Raw genomic sequence first — 19,101 nt, forward strand, 5'->3', positions numbered from 1 at the left:
CACACCAGACGCGATAAATCGAACTCGGAACTTCGATCCGCAGCCGTCGAACTACCGCGTAAGTGTAGACTAGCCCTTAGTAATACATCTGTAGGAACATTTTTTAAATGTATCTGCCAAAATTTTTATCTAGAACACCAGAAGGAAAACAACCAAATGAAATAACATGCAATAATAAAATTAACACTTTTAAAAAAGCCTTCTTACAGTATTCGGCTACTTTTGCATAGATGATTTGATGCAGCTTGTTAATTGTAGGTGATGACCTTATAGGACAATTAACTAAATCCATTCTTCTGACACACAAGAAAAGTAAATAGGAATTACCTTTGCTGGTACTGCTAGTTTGCCAGATGGTAAAGAATATTGGTGATCTCTTCCATTCCTCAACCCCACTAAAATACTATGCAATATATCTGTTCTCTACATGCCCTTAAGCCAAACTTTCTCTTCAATATTTCATTGTTGATGGTGATACTTTGCATTTCTATAACACCTTCTGTTAAAAGATATGAAACCTTTTACAAATATTAAAAAATTAAGCTTTTTAACACACTCGAAAGGGAGCTAAATAGCATTGTCATTTTACAGACCGGTTAAGTGACTTGGCCAAGCCCATACAGCAAAGAAGTGGCAGAGTCAGAAATTGAATCCAGACCTCTTGACGTGCAGTCCCTTGTTCTCACCAGTAGCTAACATTCCCCAAATGGAATAGAGGAATGGGCATTTTGTCTGTAAGAAATAGAAGACAAAGGAAAGAAATTGTGACCACACTAATTTTACAAACATCTGTTGAAAGCAACCACACTGCATTAAGTCTATGTACTAGTGTATTTTAGCAAGACTTCTTTATTTGTATGCCAAAATATTAACCCCCGGACACTTACTTCTTCTAGTTTTTTGTTTCTCCAAAACTTGCTGCATTTGTTCTGAGTGTTGTGCCCCCTCTGGCTATCATAGCTGTGATTTATGGAAGATATCTGCGAAAACTTACTAGAATGACCCAGGATTCCCTTGCAGAAGCAACACAGGTAATCTTGTTAAGAAACTTAAGAGATCATGTTAGATACAATTAAGTTAAATAAATATTGTAGAGTTGCCGAGGTGCTGAGGATAAGAATACCTTTCATTTCCCTGAGTCAGACCTGTATCTCAGTACTAACATTCATTTTTTTTAAAAAGCTTTATCTACAATGTAGCATGGAGTATCTAAGATCATACAAGATTTAGGAATTCTGCTGAGAAAAGGTTAAGGGAATTGGGTGCTTTCTCAGTATGAGGGGGAGAAATGTTGACGTATGAAATCTTATATGGTTTGGGACCTGGTTGTGTGCGTGGGACTACCTTTCTCCTTGGGCCATACTATTGCATTTGAGATTACTAGAGTTGCTCCAGTTGAGCTTCTTAGTATAAGAGGTAGCAGCCAGCTAGTCATTCTTTGTGAGTGGTCCTTGATGTTGGAACTGACCCCATGCTCCCCCTTGGATCCACCTGAGCCCAGATTTGTTAACCTTAAGGGCATGCTGCAAAGTTAATCTTTTCTCGTAGACAATTGGGGAGGGGTTAAGATGCAAGTTGGAGGGACCTCATTATTAAAGGGACATCTTGTGGAAGGGGTTTTATTGTGTGTGCTGGGGCATATTTATATATTGTAAAATAAAACTACTTAGAAGATGGTAGTGATCTCCTTTAATAGCAATGCTGGGGACAAGATCTAGCTGAAATATCCACAGCCTTCATCTGTGTAAGCCCTGGAATGTCATAGTTATAGACTCCTTGGCAAATTGACCTGTGCAGAAGAAAGATTAGCCTTTTGTTCATCTCTCCCATCCAAAAGAAGCTGATCTTTTTGAAAACAGGTTGAAGATTTCCTACTAATGAGGACTTTGCCTCCTATGCTTTGCAGAGGTTGAAGAGGAGGTAAAATTGTACCGTTTTCCAGTGCTTTTTTCTTTTAGATATGCTGCTCCCAAATCCTGTCTTACCTCTCATGCCGGAGCATTGTTCTAGCATAAGATCATGTTGGTGTCCATTAGTAAGCAGTCTGATTGCATTTGGATACTTCTAGAACTAACATTTTTTGTTCATTTGAAGTGAAATTTACCCACTTAATTGGAATTAAGACTAGTCGGGCTAAATTCATACCTAAAGCAACTCCATTGAAATGAATGGCGTTATGCAAGCAACGAATTCAGCCTTTTCTATTTAGCATAGTATATATTAGAGTATTTGTTTTGTTTTTTCTTCGTCATAAGAACATAAGAACTGCAATACTGGGTCAGACCATGGTCCATCTTGCCCAGTTTCCTATCTCCAGCAGTGGCCCATATCATAGTTGCAAGGGGAGCGTACAGAACAGGGTGATTATGGAGTGATCCATGCTTGTCTTTTGCTTCCGGTAGTCAGAGGTTTAGGGTTACCCCAAGCATGGGGTTGCATTCCTGACCATCTTGGCTAATGACCATTGATGGACCTATCCTCCATGAACTTAGCCATTTCTTTTTTGAATCCAGTTATACTTTTGGTCATCACAACATTCCATGGCAATGAGTTCCACAGGTTGGCATCATATGGAAAAAGTGCTTCCTCTTGTTTGTATTCAATCTGTTGCCTGTTAATTTAATTGGGTGAGCCCTGTTTTTTGTATTATGTGAAAGGGTAAATGTCACTTCTTTATTAATTTATTTCCACACCATTCATGATTTATAGACCTCTTTCATAACCCCCTTTGTCCTCTTTTCTAAGCTGAACAGTCCTAATCTTTTTAGTCTTTCCTTGTATGGAAGCCATTCCATACCCGTGATCATCTTTCTTGTCCTTGTCTGAACCTTTTCCAGTTCCACTATATCCTTTTTCAGATGGGGCAACCAGAACTGGACATTGCGTGGAAGTTTTCAGAGAAATATCCATGGTGACTCAAGATCTTTCTTGGGTGGTAATAGCTAATTTAGACTCCATCATTCTGTGTGTATGTGGAATTATTTTTTCCAGTCCGCATTGGATTGCACTTATCAATGTTGAATTTCATCTTCCATTTTGATGATCAGTCCCCCAGTTTTGTGAGATCCTTTATAATTCCTTGCAGTCTACTTTGAACTTAATTATCTTGAGTAATTTTGTATTGTCTGCAAACTTTGCCACTTAACTATTCACATCTTCTCCGTATCATTAATGAATATATTGAACAGCACAGGTCCCAGTACGGATCATTGGGGGACCCCATTGTTCACTTCTTCCCATTGTGAAAACTGACCATTTATTCCTATACTTTGTTTCTTATCCTTTAATCAGTTACTGATCTATGAGAGGACCTTCTCTCTTATCCTATGGCTGCTTAGTTTCCTTATGAGCCTGTGGAGAGGGACCTTGTCAAACTACTGGATCACACCCTTATCCACATGCTTGTTGACAGATCAAAGAATTCTTAATAGATTGGTGAGGCATGACTTCCCTCTAGAAGAGCCCTGTTGACTCTTCCCCAACAAACTGTGTTTATCTGTGTGTCTGGTTCTGTTCGTTAGTACAGTTTCTACCAATTTGCCTGGTACTGAAGGCTCTTTGGTCTATAATTGCCAGGATCACCTCTGGAGCCTTTTTGAAAAATTGACATTACAGTTGACACATCAATTTGGGACAGTACTTCAGATTTGTCATCCAAAAAGAATAGTACTGATGTGGGGTTCCCCTCGCCCCCACACATCTCTGCAGTAAAGACTGATGCAAAGAATTCATTTAGCTTTTCTGCCATGGTTGTCTTCCTGGAGTGCTCTTTTAACATCTTTGTCATATAGTGGCTCTGCTCCCTTGTTAGCAGGCTTTCTGCTTCTGATACACTTCCAAAAACTAATAGTAATTTTTTTTTTTTTTTTTTACCTTTAGCAAGTTGCTTCTCAAATTCTTTTTTGGTCTGCCTTATACTTTTACTTGCCAGAGTTTGTGCTCCTTATTTTCCTCATTAGGATTTGACTTCCAAATTTTAAAGGATGTCTTTTTACCCCTAATGGCCTCCCTTACGCTGTGGTTTAGCCATGGTGGCATTCTTTTGATCCTCCTGCTGTCTTATTTTTATTTGGGGTATACATTTAGTCTGAACCTCTATTAAATGGTGTGTTTTTAAATAGTCTCCATGCTGCTTGTAGACATTTTACTCTTATGACAGGTCCTTTTAATTTCTAGCATCCTCATTCTTGTCACAATTACAAATAATGATAAATAATCCTTTTTAATGTTCACTCCTTTCTTGGGTGGCTTGTTTTCTCTAAATTAAGATGTTTAAACTCCTTTTTCTAATCACTTGGCACAATCCTCTCATACTAATACTCAAGCTAAACCAGTTTTGAAACTCTTTTTTCAAACTACAGTTACTGTTTCCAGCCTAATAGAATTAAAAAACAGAAGTGAGGGGAGGGCAAAATTTTCAGTGGTATTGAGAGACTAGGATAGTTGTACTGATTTTACTTTCAGGCATTCGAGAATGTGAGCCTACCATGAGTATCTGTATGTGTTTTGTTTTTTTGCTTTAATATAGTTAGCCGAAGAACGTATCGGAAACATAAGAACTGTTCGAGCTTTTGGGCAGGAGATGACCGAAATGGAGAAATATACAAGCAAAGTTGATTACGTGCTGCAATTAGCTAAAAGAGAGGCATTAGCTCGGGCAGGCTTCTTTGGTGCAGTAAGTATATTATGGTAGTGAAGAATCCACAGAATATGATCAAGTCCTGGAAATCTGTGATTCTTTTAATCACACACACACACACACACACACACACACACACACACACACACACACACACACACACACACACACACACACACACACACACACACACACACACACACCCCAATTTACCTTAAATTGGATTCCTATAAAGGTACGAGAAGAATTAGTTTTTCCAGTTCTTTTCCTCTTCATATCATTTGGTGAAGTAGGGAGCTGAATACCAAATTCTACTGCATTTGCAAAGTCATGAGGCTTAATTCACATTCGTAGTTTACACCTCCCTGCACCAGCAGAGACCACTGTCTCTCACAGGAGATTCACTTTTGGGTAGGACAGGTGATGCATATGCTCCCACCCTCCTTCTGTGGTACCCTAAGCAAAACCCTGTTCTAAATTTTGGATTGGGGTTCCATAGGTGTCCTGCCAGACACCTGCCAGAATTGTGTGGGTGATGCCCTGAATTAGCTCGTCCCAGGGTTGTCCTAGCCATGGGCCAATTCCTAGGCTAGCACTGGTCATTGTGCCTCCCAGTAGAGATCTAGGTGCTTGTGTCCTAACAAAGTCCCTCTGGATAGACTTTCTGCTGCCATGGGCCCTGTGCCATAAGTTTTATCTGCAAAAGGTGGTGTTCCACAGGATTGAATTGGCCCATTGTATGATTTTTATTTTTAATTTTTTTTACTGGAGGGGAGAGAGGAGGGAGCCTTATTTTGGGGTTCACCAGAGTTAGGCCATTTTGTATCTAATAATTGTTGAAGGTGGGGCACAATTTCTTCTAGTGCCCATCACAGCTGTTCCTTGGTGGGGGAAGAGATCAGTTGGGAATGATGCAAAGCTGTCCTTTCTAGCCTGGAAAGTGAAAGACTGATCTTCAAGTGCCTGCATTCCAAACCCCTGCACAGTAGCATTTTACGTGGCGTCTGGATCACCAGACTGATTATTTGTGTTCTAAGAAACAAAGAAAGTTAGGAAACTAAACATGAGCAAAATTTAGTCCTATAGAATCTTAAGATTATACTAAGGTCCACTTACTATGGAGAATATTCTTTTTTTAAAAAAAAAACCAAAAGCCTCAAAAGAGCATTTTAGAAGATGAAATTGAATTTATACGGGAAGATCCAGTTTTTCTTCACTGTCGTTTTTTTTTCTTTCCCAGACTGGGCTTTCTGGGAACATGATTGTCCTTTCTGTTCTGTACAAAGGAGGATTACTGATGGGTAGTGCCCACATGACTGTTGGTGAACTCTCTTCCTTCTTGATGTATGCATTCTGGGTTGGAGTTAGCATTGGAGGTATGGAATGTGAAATACACAATGTAAACCATAAGATAAAGGAATTTTTTTTTTAAGTAAGGGAAAACATTGGTTTTAAAAACAAAACAAAAACCTCAAGTGTTTTGTAATTCTTTGAATGTCTTCAGTTAACCAATAGCTTACCAGTACAGAATGGTCTTTCTGAGAAGATTCACAAGTATTTTTCCAGTGAGTATGAGTCAATCAGTATTAATGGCTTTTGACTCGTTAAGACCAAATAGTTAGTTTAAAGCTTTCCCAAGAGAATGCAATGGTTAAATTTTTCAAGGTGCATTTCTTCAGTGTCTGGTTTATAATGCTAACTTTTCTTGATGATGATCTTTGTGTAGCCTATGATGGTGTTTATAATTTAAACAAATATTAAGGTTTTATTTGGAATAAAATGTCTTGGTCTCTGTTCAGAGAAATTATTTTACGAAGGAAGGCATGTAGGAATTAGCTGTAATTCCACATGGATAATTGTCTAAAGCTGCATTGGATCTTTAAGTGCCAGCAGAAGACTATTGTAGGGGATTGCCTTCTAGTGCAAAGGCAGAAAAGGACATCTCTTCTCTTTCCTGCTTTGCTCCTCTTCCCCTGTCAGTGAAGATCAGAAACTGTAATCTGCTGACCCAGAGACTAACTGCTCCTCTTTAGGGAACAATCATCACTACTGCACACAGGCAAAAATGAAGATAAGGTATTTCAAATAGCTAGCTTGTCAACTACTTGGAAGAGTTGTTTTTAAAGTGAGTCTGTTGCTTCTGATACATTATTGTACCTTGTTAGTTTGAAAACAGACATTGGCTCAGTGTTTCTGGAAGGGCAGTGAGGTCTACTTATACACTTTATTTTTCACTGGGCCCCTTTACTAAGCCCGTCTCCATATTTTCCATGATACTCAGAATTGTGCTCATGGATGCTAAAACCAGGTTATTTTTTCTAATATGTCTTCCATGTTCTTGGGTGATGCATAACGTTGTTGTTTGTTTTAGGTTTGAGCTCTTTCTATTCTGAGCTTATGAAAGGATTAGGAGCTGGAGGACGTCTGTGGGAACTTATCGAAAGAAAGCCAGAGCTTCCATTTAATGGTGGGTTCCTGTTTCTTTACCATTTTGCATTAGTGTTGTCTCTGACTGGTTATCAGGCATTTGACAACAGGTTGGTATTACTTAAAATTAACACCAGCTTTAAAATTCTCATAAAGAAGCTAGATTCAATGGAAATCTTCCTTGGCTACTGTCAAGTTATCTGGAGCGGCTCAGCAAAAGTATCAACCTAACGGCAGACTGTTAAGAAGCAGGGCACGCACCTCGATTTGGTTGTGAGTTCTGTATTTACACTTCACCAACCAAGTATCTAGTGTGAGCTGTGCACAACAACAGCCTTACCATGGAGTGTCTCAGCCTCCTTGGGTACTCCAAACTATATTGCCTCCCAGGTAATCTTGCCATTGTGATAGATGGTCCCTTACACCAAAAATCACAATAATATTCAGGTAACTCCAAGTCCAAAAGGACCAGTCACTTACCTCAGATCAATTGCACTTTAGATCCTACACCAAAGACTATATTTGTAGCCAATCCTATAATAAATTAACTAAAGATTTATTAACTATGAAAAAGAAGTGAGAGTTATTTACAAGGTTAAAGCAAGTAAACATACACACACAAATTACTTACAGTCTTAGGCTCCAAAAGATAATAGAAGCTGCTGTAATATGCAAACTCTATAAATCCTCTAGGGTTAACCTAGGCTAAGCACTGGGGATCCCTTGCTCATGCTTAGAAATCTTGCCCTCTCCAAGACCAAGAAGCACAGAGATGCAGTTTCTTCCTGTCAGGAATTTCTATTCCCTTACCCCAGAGTTCCCATGCACGTCTCCTCTTCATGGATATAGGGGGAGCAATCAACAAAGTGTTATTTTGTCCTCTGATGTTCCACAACATTTGTCTGGTTATCTATGGGCCTTCTTTGGTTGGGCAGGAGATAATATCTCCTGTGGTAAACTAGTATTTCACACTTGGAAATGTTTTTCTCCTGACTGTGGGGGTTTACAGTTTCAGAGCATACACTTAAATATTACCTTGTAACATGGGATACGTATATAAGTGAGATGACTGCATGCAGCAACTTACAAGCATTTCATAAAGTCTAAATACAGTTTCATAAACCTGATACCTATTTTAAGAATACTAACATGCCAGGTGAGCCAGACTGGTTCCAGCTTATGGATTTGCCAGTGTTTAGTTGAGGCCTAGGGTCCTTAGCGTGAGCTGGCACTTGGTCTGCCAGCATCACATCTACGTTCTTTGTAACAATATTTTATTGATTAAAGAGATTTTTCATAGAAATTATAAACACCGAATTTGAATTCAACAGTTCTTCATTCAGGGTGAACTAATGAGTTTATTGCCTGGCCTGGTTCTAATTCTTTAGACACAAAATGTATTACTCAGCATATTACTCTAATGTTGATATCTTTCATATTAGGCCATCTTTACAGTATGAGGATGGAGGAAGAGAAGGGGGTTTTGGTCAGGATTGCACTTCTTAATGTTCAGTATTTGTGCTAAAGAATATAACACATTTCTGTCTTTAATTGCTGAATAGATAAGGGACTAGAAGGGTAAAGAAAGGACTCAAAATGGTACAAATGCTTCTCTCTTAATGAGGCAAATCTCTAACTTATTACAGACAAATGTTCACATTGATCAGGTTAAGAATAGCTCATTGATTTATGCTGTTATAAATATTACACAAATTTAATAACCTAGTGATGTGGATATAACAAGTATATAGATGGATATAGTTTTCACATGTTTAGTTTACTATCTACGTTTTCTTCTATAGGTGTTATATTTTTCTCTTTATAAATCTGAGGTATACAGGTATTTAAAAAAAGCTCTCAAAAAAGGTAGATGTGCAAAATCCATCTACAAATCTGAGTGACATTTGTTCCTTGATGTTGTAATAAAGGTTTGTTGCCAGCAGCACCTGAAATGTATTGCTGCTTTCTTTAGTCATTATCACCAGTTTGAAGCTAGCAAGGGTCATTCAGTGGTTAAACCCATTGAAGAATTTTTGGATAAACACCACTGATCAATGTGTACTTAATTCTAATCTGCGTTTAATTAATTCAGTGAGGTTATCATAAAGACAGAAACTGTTATTTGGACTTGATCAGTTAGATCCCACTGAACAAAAATCATGTATCACTTTTGGCACCAGGTATGTAGATAACAAATATCATAAAGCAGTATTTTTATCTTGGAGTTCAAGTGACACGTAAGAAAAACACTCTCTAGTTTTGTTCTCGAGATTTACATTGTCATCAGAAATTCTTTACAAATGCAGCTATCAGAGTGGGAGGGGAGAATATGGCAGCAGACCAAGTAGAAGTGTTTTGAGTGAGCTCTGGCTATAAAGAATAGGTTTTGCATCTTATTGTATGTTTTTAATTTTGTATCAATTGTTCTGTTTCTGCTTCTTTGGCTAGAAGAGCTAAGAGTTCTAATCCTGGCTCTGATGCTAATTCACTATGTCGTCTTTAACCTCTTTGCATCTGTTTCCAGATCTGTAAAATGGGGATGACTCTTATGTATTTGAAAGGAGTGTTATGAAAATTGGTCTGAATGATGCTTTTGAAGATGTAAATGCTCTTTTATATAAGTGGAAATGAGTATTAAATCTGATGAACTGGGGTTAAGATTTGGAGCAGAAAATGTTTGTCTCACAGGTAACCAACAATTAGCTAATGTAACCTCCTCCAGCAGTCTCAGACTTCAGCACATTACAAACTGGAGGTAACTTTTCCAAATTAAGATAGAGGTTTTTAATTTCCTTTCAGCATGAAACAAATTCGTAGAGAAGAATATAGGTCTCTGCCTCAAGGATTAAATATGGAGGTGATTTCAGAACTAAGCATACAGTAAAGGCAAAACAGCTTTGTTGCCCACACTCAAACAAAACATCTGCTCACTCTTCTGCATGGTTCTGACCTTCACTTACTCCAGTTTTTTTCCTGACAATATCTCAGTATCCTAGTTAGACTGTTTTTCTACGTGTCTCCAGAATCCAAAGAGGAAAAATAAAATTCTGTGTATAGCTTTGATTTTTTTTTTTTTTTTTTTTTACATTAATATATGGGGAAATATAAAGGAAGGACTTGCTGCATCAGACTTCTTGTACCGTTGAAGCATTACAGTGCAGTTCATGGCAGGCATTCCAGAATAACTGGAATCAAAGAGAGAGTTTACTGATACAGTAACAGTTGTACCAAATAACTTAGTGTTGTTAAATTGCTATTGAGCAAATGCATCTTTAAATGAACACTTAATGAATTTACATATTTATCACGCAACTTAACATTTAGTACCTCCATGGTTTAATGTCGGAGAAGCAGTTTGAATCCACATGCAGCAGCTATTGACAGAGCAACTACAGTTGACCTAAATGAAGATAAGAGACTGGGAAAGAGGAGGAAAGCTGAGGGGAATGGAAAGTGAAACAAAGAAGCATTACAAATATAGTTAAACTTGCTACAGATGATCACTTATTACTATATTCACCCATGCCTATTGTCTATCTACCTGCTTACCAGTTTAATAAAGTGAATAAATTAATACCCTGATTGCACTAAATTATCCTTTGCATAATATGATTATCTGTTATACCTAGGGCTTTACTAAATTCATGGTCCATTTTGGTCAATTTCACGGTCATAGGTAGGGCCCTACCAAATTCACGTCCATGAAAAATGTGTCACAGATCATGAAATCTGGTCTCCCTTCATGAAATCTGGTCTTTTATGTGCTTTTAGCCTACACTATACAGATTTCATGGGGAAGACCAGCGTTTCTCAAATTGGGGGTCCTGACCCAAAAGTGAGTTGCAGGGGACTCGCAAGGTTATTTAAGAGGGGTCGTGGTATTGCCAATCTTACTTCAGTGCTGCCTTCAGGGCTTGGCAGCCGAGAGGGGCAGCTGTTGACAGAGGGCCCAGCTCTGAAGGCAGCAGCGCAGAAGTACGAGTGGCTGTAGCATACCAGGCCATCCTTACTTCTGCGCTGCTACTGGCGGTGGCTCTGCTGTCAGAGCTGGGTTCCCAGCCAGTGGCCGCCACTCTCCGGCCATCCAGCTTTGAAGACAGCGTCGCAACCAGCAGCAACGCAGAAGTAAAGGTAGCAGTACCACAACCCCCTCTACAATAGCCTTGCGACCCCCCGACAATTCCTTTTTGGGTCAGGACCCCTACAATTGCAACACCATGAAATTTCAGATTTGAATATCTGAAATCATGAAATTTAAAATTTTTAAAATGCTATGACCGTGCAATCCTATAACTAGGGCCCTACCAAATTCACAGTCCATTTTGATCAATTTCACAGTCATAGGATTTTTAAAATTGTAAATTTCATGATTTCAGATATTCAAATCTGAAATTTCATGGTGTTGTAATTGTAAGGGTCCTGACCCAAAAAGGAATTGTCGGGGGGTCGCAAGGCTATTGCAGAGGGGGTTGTGGTACTGCTACCTTTACTTCTGCGTTGCTGCTGGTTGCGACGCTGTCTTCAAAGCTGGATGGCCGGAGAGTGGCGGCCACTGGCTGGGAACCCAGCTCTGACAGCAGAGCCACCGCCAGTAGCAGCGCAGAAGTAAGGATGGCCTGGTATGCTACAGCCAGTTCTACTTCTGCGCTGCTGCCTTCAGAGCTGGGCCCTCTGTCAGCAGCTGCCCCTCTCCGGCTGCCAAGCCCTGAAGGCAGCACTGAAGTAAGATTGGCAATACCACGACCCCTCTTAAATAACCTTGCAACCCCCTGCAACTCACTTTTGGGTCAGGACTCCCAACTTGAGAAACGCTGGTCTCCCCCAAGAAATCTGTATAGTGTAGGCTAAAAGCACATAAAAAACCAAATTTAACACAGGGAGACCAGATTTCACGGTCCGTGATTCGTTTTTCATGGATGTGAATTTGGTAGGGCCCAAATGTACTAAATTACTTTCACTGCACCTATTGCAGGCTCCCTCTTGATTTCCTGTCCTCAAACAGTGAACTCGCATAACATACGGGTTTTTTTTTTTTTTTTAAAGTTGGTGTACTCTACACATACTTTGTAGGATTTACCGGGGCCTGAACTGCTTGTGATCCTTTAAGTCCTAGATATTTACAAGCTTTATGCTGTTTCAAAAAAATAAAAAAGTGACATTTTTTCTTTGACCATTCACTCACAATAGCTTGTTCTGGTATTTCACAAACTGAAGACTTTCAGTTTTTACTGAGCTGTTGCTAAAGGACACTGTATTGATTGGTCTGTGTTGAATACTGTTCTTCCTTGGACTTCAGTTAATTCCATCAACCATTCTTTTTTATGTTAAAAATCTGAAAATGGCCATTAGTGACTTGTTTGAATTCAATCTGGAAGCAGATTTGTTCCAGTGACAGCTTGGCTGAGAAGCTAAGCATTGAATAGCCAATGGAGATTAAACTACTCTTGTTGGTAAAGGTGCAGTATTGTACGCTGGGAGGTTTAGTCTCCATGTGTTACATGTTAAAAATGGTGGGGGACCCACTACAGTTTTGTATAACAGATGCAGCACCTGGTAAATTGGTAATGTGATCTGTGGTTTAGCAAATGTTGGGTGCCTCTGTAGTAGCCAGCAGGTTTTATGGAAGGCTGAACTGCCATTGTGGAGGTTTTGATATATTTTTGTCATTCAGCTTCTTCTGTATTTTAATTCTTCATCATTCAGATGGAATTGTATTAAACAAAGACATGTTCAAAGGTGCTTTGGAATTCAAAGAGATCCACTTTGCGTATCCAACACGTCCAGAAATTTCACTTTTCCAAGACTTCAGCCTTTCCATTCCAGCTGGCTCTGTTATGGCACTGGTTGGCCCAAGTGGCTCAGGCAAATCAACCATTGTATCTCTTCTGTTGAGGCTGTATGATCCCATCTCAGGTATGTTTATATGTTACTGTGACTGCCATTAGAAATAATTGATATTCTACATCTAAGAAAACACTTTTCTGAACAACCAGTGGAGGTGTAATGGAAGGGTTCTGAGTTGAGGTCCCAGCCTGGAAGCTATGCAGAAGCAACACTTTCCTCTTTACGGGAGAGCGTGCCTCACATTGCTGGGTGCTTGATGCAGCAGTTCTGTAGAGTCCTCTCCTGTTCTGTGTAGGCACAGTCACTGCGACATGGGGCAAAACTGATGTGATCATATTAAAAAGCAATCTGTGGAGTAACCTGCCAGTCATTGCCTCAGAGAGGGGGAAGAATGGGCCCCAACAGTCTAAATAAGGAAAACTGTGTGTGTGGCATAGCCCTGCTTCCTCCCCACCCACTGGGGAGAGACTAGCACTGCCAACGGTACTAGCCTGCGTCAGCCTGTGCACTCAGAAGCCAAGGACAACCCCACTGTACTTGGCCCCTGCACCCAAGGAGATTCTGTGGACACTTTTTTCTCCTTCACCCCCTCCACATCTCTACTTTCTTGCACCTGACAGACTGAGGCGTGATCTTCCCTCACATGTTTAAATGAGCACTGTAGAGTGCCTGAAAAAGGACCGGATAAATAAATGCTCCATGAAGTACACCACCTTTGTAGGACTGAGAGAGAGCACATCTCTTATGAACACCTGAAAACTGAGTATTTTCCTCCACTGCTTTCTGCCTTTTGTCAGTATCTTATATCCTGTATAACTTAATGTTTCTTAAATTAAGGTACTATCACCGTTGATGGCGTTGATATCCGTCAATTGAATCCACTCTGGTTCAGGACTAAAATTGGAACAGTGAGTCAGGTAAGGAGGAGGGAGAAAACTTGTTCACCTTAGCCTCTAAGGATAGAACAAGAAGCAATGGGCTTAAACTGCAGCAAGGGAGGTTTAGGTTGGACATTAGGAAAAAGTTCCTAACTGTCGGGGTGGTTAAACACTGGAATAAATTGCCTAGGGAGGTTGTGGAATCTCCATCTCTGGAGATATTTAAGAGTAGGTTAGATAAAAGTCTATCAGGGATGGTCTAGACAGTATTTGGTCCTGCCATGCGGGCAGGGGACTGGACTCGATGACCTCTCGAGGTCCCTTCCAGTCCTAGAATCTATGAATCTAAGGAAGAGGGGAATTTCTACGTGAAGGAAGAAATCTGTAATCAGTTACTACTGTCTCACTTTCTAATTTTGTAATGTTAAGGACTTGTTTACATGGACACTTAGTGTGCAGCAAACTGGGGTGAGACTCTACAGCACACTAACTTGCCATGCACTAACTAGTCATGTGGACCCTGCTACCTCATACTAAAATTTTGTACTGCACTGTAGATTCACACCCCGGCTTGCCGTACACTACGGGCAACTACGCTTAAAATGCTGCAACGGCGCAGCTCTAGTGCTTTAATGAAGACACTCTATGCCAGTGGTGGGCAACCTGCAGCCCGCGGGCCGCATGCGGCCCATCAGGGTAATCTGATTGCAGGCTGTGAGACATTTTGCTGATGTTGACCGCACGCAAGCATGGCCCCCCGCAGCTCCCAGTGGCCACGGATTGCCGTTCCCAGACAATGGGAAGTGGCAGCGGCCCGCCGCTTCCCGTAGCTCCCATTGGCCGGGAACAGCAAACCGCAGCCACTGGGAGCTGTGGGGGGCTGTGCCTGCGGACGGTCAACGTCAGCAAAATGTCTCACGGCCCACAATTGGATTACCCTGATGGGCCGTATGAGGGCCGCAGGTTGCCCACCCTGCTCTATGCTGATGGGCGAGAACTCTTCTGTCGGCGTAGTTAATCCACCTCCCTGGGAGGCAGTAGCTATGTTGATGGGAGAAGCTCTCCCACTGACATAGCGGTGTCTACACAGGAGGTTAGGTTGGCATAACTGTTTCGTTCAGGGGGGTGGATTTTTTTCACACCTTTGAGTGATGTAGTTATACTGATAAAGGTCTGTAATGTAGACAAGCCATTTGTCTTGTTTTTTCACAAAAAGGGAGAAACTCCCTCTTGCCCTCATACGCATTAATTAGTCACTGTCATGTTATACTATATTCTAAAATGGTAAATTCTCAATTAGTCCCAAACTGCTTGTTCCGTGGTCTGCAAGTGTCTGATTGTGTAGGTTAGTTAAGTAGCTCCTGAAAGATAGCGATCGCTGGTAAAATACCTCTTGTGTCGGGCAGTGTTTCTCAACCTTTTTGATAACGAGGACCGGCTTGCTGCCTTCCTAAACTGTGTCAGGGAGATTTCAGGGACCAACGCTGATCCACGGACTGGTCATTGAGAAACACTGGTGTAGAGGACTGGAAAGTACATGGTTCACAATTTAGAACATAAGTTGCTTGATTTTTGTGGGACTTTCTTATGAATAAATAGTCAAGAAAGGACCTCCAGAGGCTAATGCTGCAGATATGCATGACTGCTTAGCTCCATGATTCCCATTGATATTAATCAAAGTTACACAATCCTGTGCTTACATGCTGCTTTGAAAACTTACCTTCTATTGTCTAATCCTTTTGCTTCCTTACTTACATAATTATTTCCATTATGAAGGCATGCTAATATGACACTGTTGGCACTTACTTTTCTAAAGGTGCAAAAAGTACACATTCAATTGTCCCTTAAAGAGGAGCCACCCAAACAGTTTGAAAGTAGTAGTCTTTTTACAGAAAGTCTTCATAACATGACTGGCTGGCTAGCTAACTGGGGTATCACAGCCCAGTTATTTTTCTAATCCAAATGTACTTCACATTCCAAAACATCATATGTATTGCAAGACAGTACCACCGAATATCCTTCATGTAGGAAGAATCTCTTTTTCCTTGTAGGCGTGTCAACATTTAGTTTTTCTTGATTTTAAAAATCTCACTTTGTCCAGTTTTGAGTTAGCAATAATAAAAGTTACAATACGAAACTTTTCTGTTTCATACAAAGAGCAGTCTTATCTTGTCCTGAACACCTTCTCATTGTACATCATTTGACTTGCCTTCTATTTCCTCTGCCTGTGTTTACACTTTCTTGCTGTTTCAGTACACAAAGCGCACAATGTAGGTAGCCTTAATAAGAAGAGATGACCTGTAGATGCAGCGAAGAATGATATACCTGGTATCCTAGAAACTTGGGTTTTCTGAATGAACAGATAGCCTTGAACTCCTTCTGAAATATTAGGAGTCAATGGTCATGAAAAGTTTTCCTCAAATTTTTTAATATTGACTTACCTTTGACCTCTGACCTCCATGTTAAAATAATTGGGGCATTATTCGTTAACCCAAAAACATTAGAGTGTACAATAAATCTTAAAACTCTGTCATCTATTTGATCCTTTAAAAGGGACTTATTTTACTCGAGATTTACTAAGAAAACATATGTACTATAGAGATACCATATGAGCTATGTTTTTGCATTTATCAGGAACCAATTCTGTTCTCCTGTTCTATTGCTGAAAATATTGCCTATGGTGCCGAGGACCCTTCTATGGTAACTGTTGAAGAAATCCAGAAAGTTGCTGAAATAGCTAATGCTGCCAATTTCATCAGAGACTTTCCAGAAGGATTCCACACTTTAGTTGGAGAAAAAGGCATTCTCCTTTCAGGTATACCTCTGACATATTTAAAAAAAAAAAAAGATATTGACACAGTAGAACAAAAAAAAAAAAAGGCTTTATCCAGCTTGCTTTATCAATCAGTAGCTTTTGTTGGAGTACTGTTGTCCTAAGCACTTAATCCCTTCTTCCCCCAACATAAAATCCATTTCAGTAACTAGCAGAGATCAGTTCATGTCTAGTTACAGTCAGTTTAGATCTTTAGTTTCAATCAGAACCTCTTCTATTTTACCTTTCAGTTTAATTTAATAAAACTTTTTTCTTAGGTGGGCAGAAACAACGAATTGCAATTGCTCGAGCGCTGCTCAAGGTAAGCTTAAAAAACAGGTAGCTATTCTTTATTTAATTATTTCAAGAAGGAAAAAGAGGGGATGAGTCTTTCATTGGGGGGAGTGAATATCTTTTGAAATATTCAAAGTTCTGTATATTGATGAGGGAGTTGGAAGAGGAAGAGAGAGATGGTTAAGGCAATATATTTATTTCAAGTTTTACCGCCCTTTAATTTCTATTATGCTTGATGCATTCTTTTTCCTGTGGTTAGGCTCTGACTAGAGCCACTCTCTAAGGAAGACTTAGGCCAAGATAGAATGGTTCACTTAATAAGCCTTCCTCAAGACCAGGGATGATTTCCACTTTGAATATGGTGTCAACGTCCTTGCACAACTTGGTTTCCAGCCAGATTCATGGCGTTGCTAATTATAGCTTGCAGGGCACTTCGGATAAAAACCTTGGTTTGTTGAAGTTTATGTAAAATACAAACCAATGGCTCTCCCATGTCTTTTGGGGGAACCCCTTGATGTCGTTAAGAATAGAAACTCCATGCCTTTTATGACGGAGAGTGAGGTTTGGGGGTGAGTTGACCGTCTTCTGAAGATAATCTTTTTTCAGCCTGTAAGTTCTAGTGATTGTTGACCAGAGGAAGGGGGCCTTTATTTTAATGCCTAGAATCTATAAATTACTTTTCATAGATTTCAACACCAGTGGACCCTCATCACCCTTAGTAATGCACACTAATAGATTCCATCTTAACATAGTCTGTTTGGTGTTCGCTTTGTTTTTAGCATTTTAGATTATTGCAAATTGTGTTCCTTAGGATATGTCTGCACTGCAATTAGACATCCGTGGCTGGACTGTGCCAGCTGACTCGGGCTCCCGAGGCTCGGGGCTGCGCAGCAGTCTAGTTGTGATGTAGATGTTCCTATTTGGGGTGAAGCCTGAGTTCTGGGATCCTCGCAAGGTTCTAGAGCCCGGGCTCCAGCCCAAGCCAGAACGTCTACACTGCAATTACACAGTCCCGCAGATTGAGCGCTGCACGTAGGCACGGGCCAGCCATGGGTTTTTAATTGCAGCATAGACCTACTCTTAAAGACTTGTGTTGCTTTAGGAAGTTGAGCTGCATCCAACCCTCTCCAAGAGAGAGATGAAGGAAGAATGTGGTGTTGAAATGCAAATTGCATTGTTCCTTTTGTGTTTAACTAAATCTCTTCTGCTTGTTCAGTCTGGTTTTGGAATAATTCTTGGAAATACATGCTGTGGCAATTCCACAGTACACTATGGTTCTTTACATTTCCAGTGTGTGTTCTTGGCCTCTAGTGGTAGGTCTACACAGCAAAGAAAAACCAACATCTGGCTCAGGCTGTGGGAATGTTTCATTGCTGTGTAGACTTCTGGCCCTCAGGCTGGAGCCTGGGCTCTAAGACCTTGTGAGGTGGCAGGGTGGCAGCCCGGCAGCCCGAGCCTGGTAGCCTATGCAGCAGTGAAACAGCCCTGCAACCGAAGTGGGCCGGCCACCTTTTTTTCCCCTGTGTAGACATATCCTCAGTGGCCTGGTGCATTCCAGCCACCTAGGAAGTTGCTGTCTCCCAAATGCAAGATAAATGTTGTGTTCATGTGTAACAGGAGGGAGACTGCTTATAAACAAACGATAGGTGGACCCGCATGAGACTCTAAAATCAGGGGAAACAGTGAAATCGACCCTTAAGTGCTGCCAAATGCACAAAGTAAACAAACTGAAAAGATGAGATTTATAATCTTTGTAATAGTTATCTTTGTTGTTAAAGTAACAGTAGTAGGTGAAAAAAAGATAGATGTGATATTTTTATTTATATTCTATCCTTTTACTGTCTAGAGTCTCACGTTGTATTCAAGTCTTCTGATGAAGCAAATAATCTTGCTTGTAGTTTTAGTCCTGTTTGTGAATTTTTTTATACATAAATAGAATTTGTATCCTTCAGGTCTTGTATAACTTTGTCTGTAATTATAATTTTACTTTGTTCTTCAGAATCCTAAAATTCTTCTTCTAGATGAAGCAACAAGGTAAGGAATAAAATAAAGTAAAGCTAGCAAATGTCCTATAATTAGAGCAGGAGACTTGGAGTCAGGAGATCTAGGTTCTGTTCCTGTCTGTGTGTGACCTTGGGCAAGTCGTTTAACTTTTTTCCCCTATCAATGGAATGGAAAAATACTTAAAGATGCTCTGATGAAAGCCA

General features: G+C 40.2%; 1 protein-coding gene across 1 annotated transcript in view; it reads left to right on the forward strand.

Annotated features, from left to right (window-relative positions):
* Window positions 1–19,101, forward strand: part of ABCB10 (ATP binding cassette subfamily B member 10) — a 45,362-nt gene that overhangs the window by 23,961 nt on the left and 2,300 nt on the right. The window contains exons 4-12 of the mRNA XM_065400450.1: window positions 897–1,031; window positions 4,529–4,675; window positions 5,880–6,015; window positions 7,011–7,106; window positions 12,770–12,979; window positions 13,748–13,827; window positions 16,423–16,603; window positions 16,879–16,922; window positions 18,894–18,928. Of these exons, the coding sequence (XP_065256522.1) occupies window positions 897–1,031; window positions 4,529–4,675; window positions 5,880–6,015; window positions 7,011–7,106; window positions 12,770–12,979; window positions 13,748–13,827; window positions 16,423–16,603; window positions 16,879–16,922; window positions 18,894–18,928 (1,064 nt within the window). The remainder of the gene's footprint in view (window positions 1–896; window positions 1,032–4,528; window positions 4,676–5,879; window positions 6,016–7,010; window positions 7,107–12,769; window positions 12,980–13,747; window positions 13,828–16,422; window positions 16,604–16,878; window positions 16,923–18,893; window positions 18,929–19,101) is intronic.

The sequence above is a fragment of the Emys orbicularis genome, chromosome 3, assembly GCF_028017835.1.
Source record: "Emys orbicularis isolate rEmyOrb1 chromosome 3, rEmyOrb1.hap1, whole genome shotgun sequence".
NCBI classification, from domain to species: Eukaryota; Metazoa; Chordata; order Testudines; family Emydidae; genus Emys; species Emys orbicularis.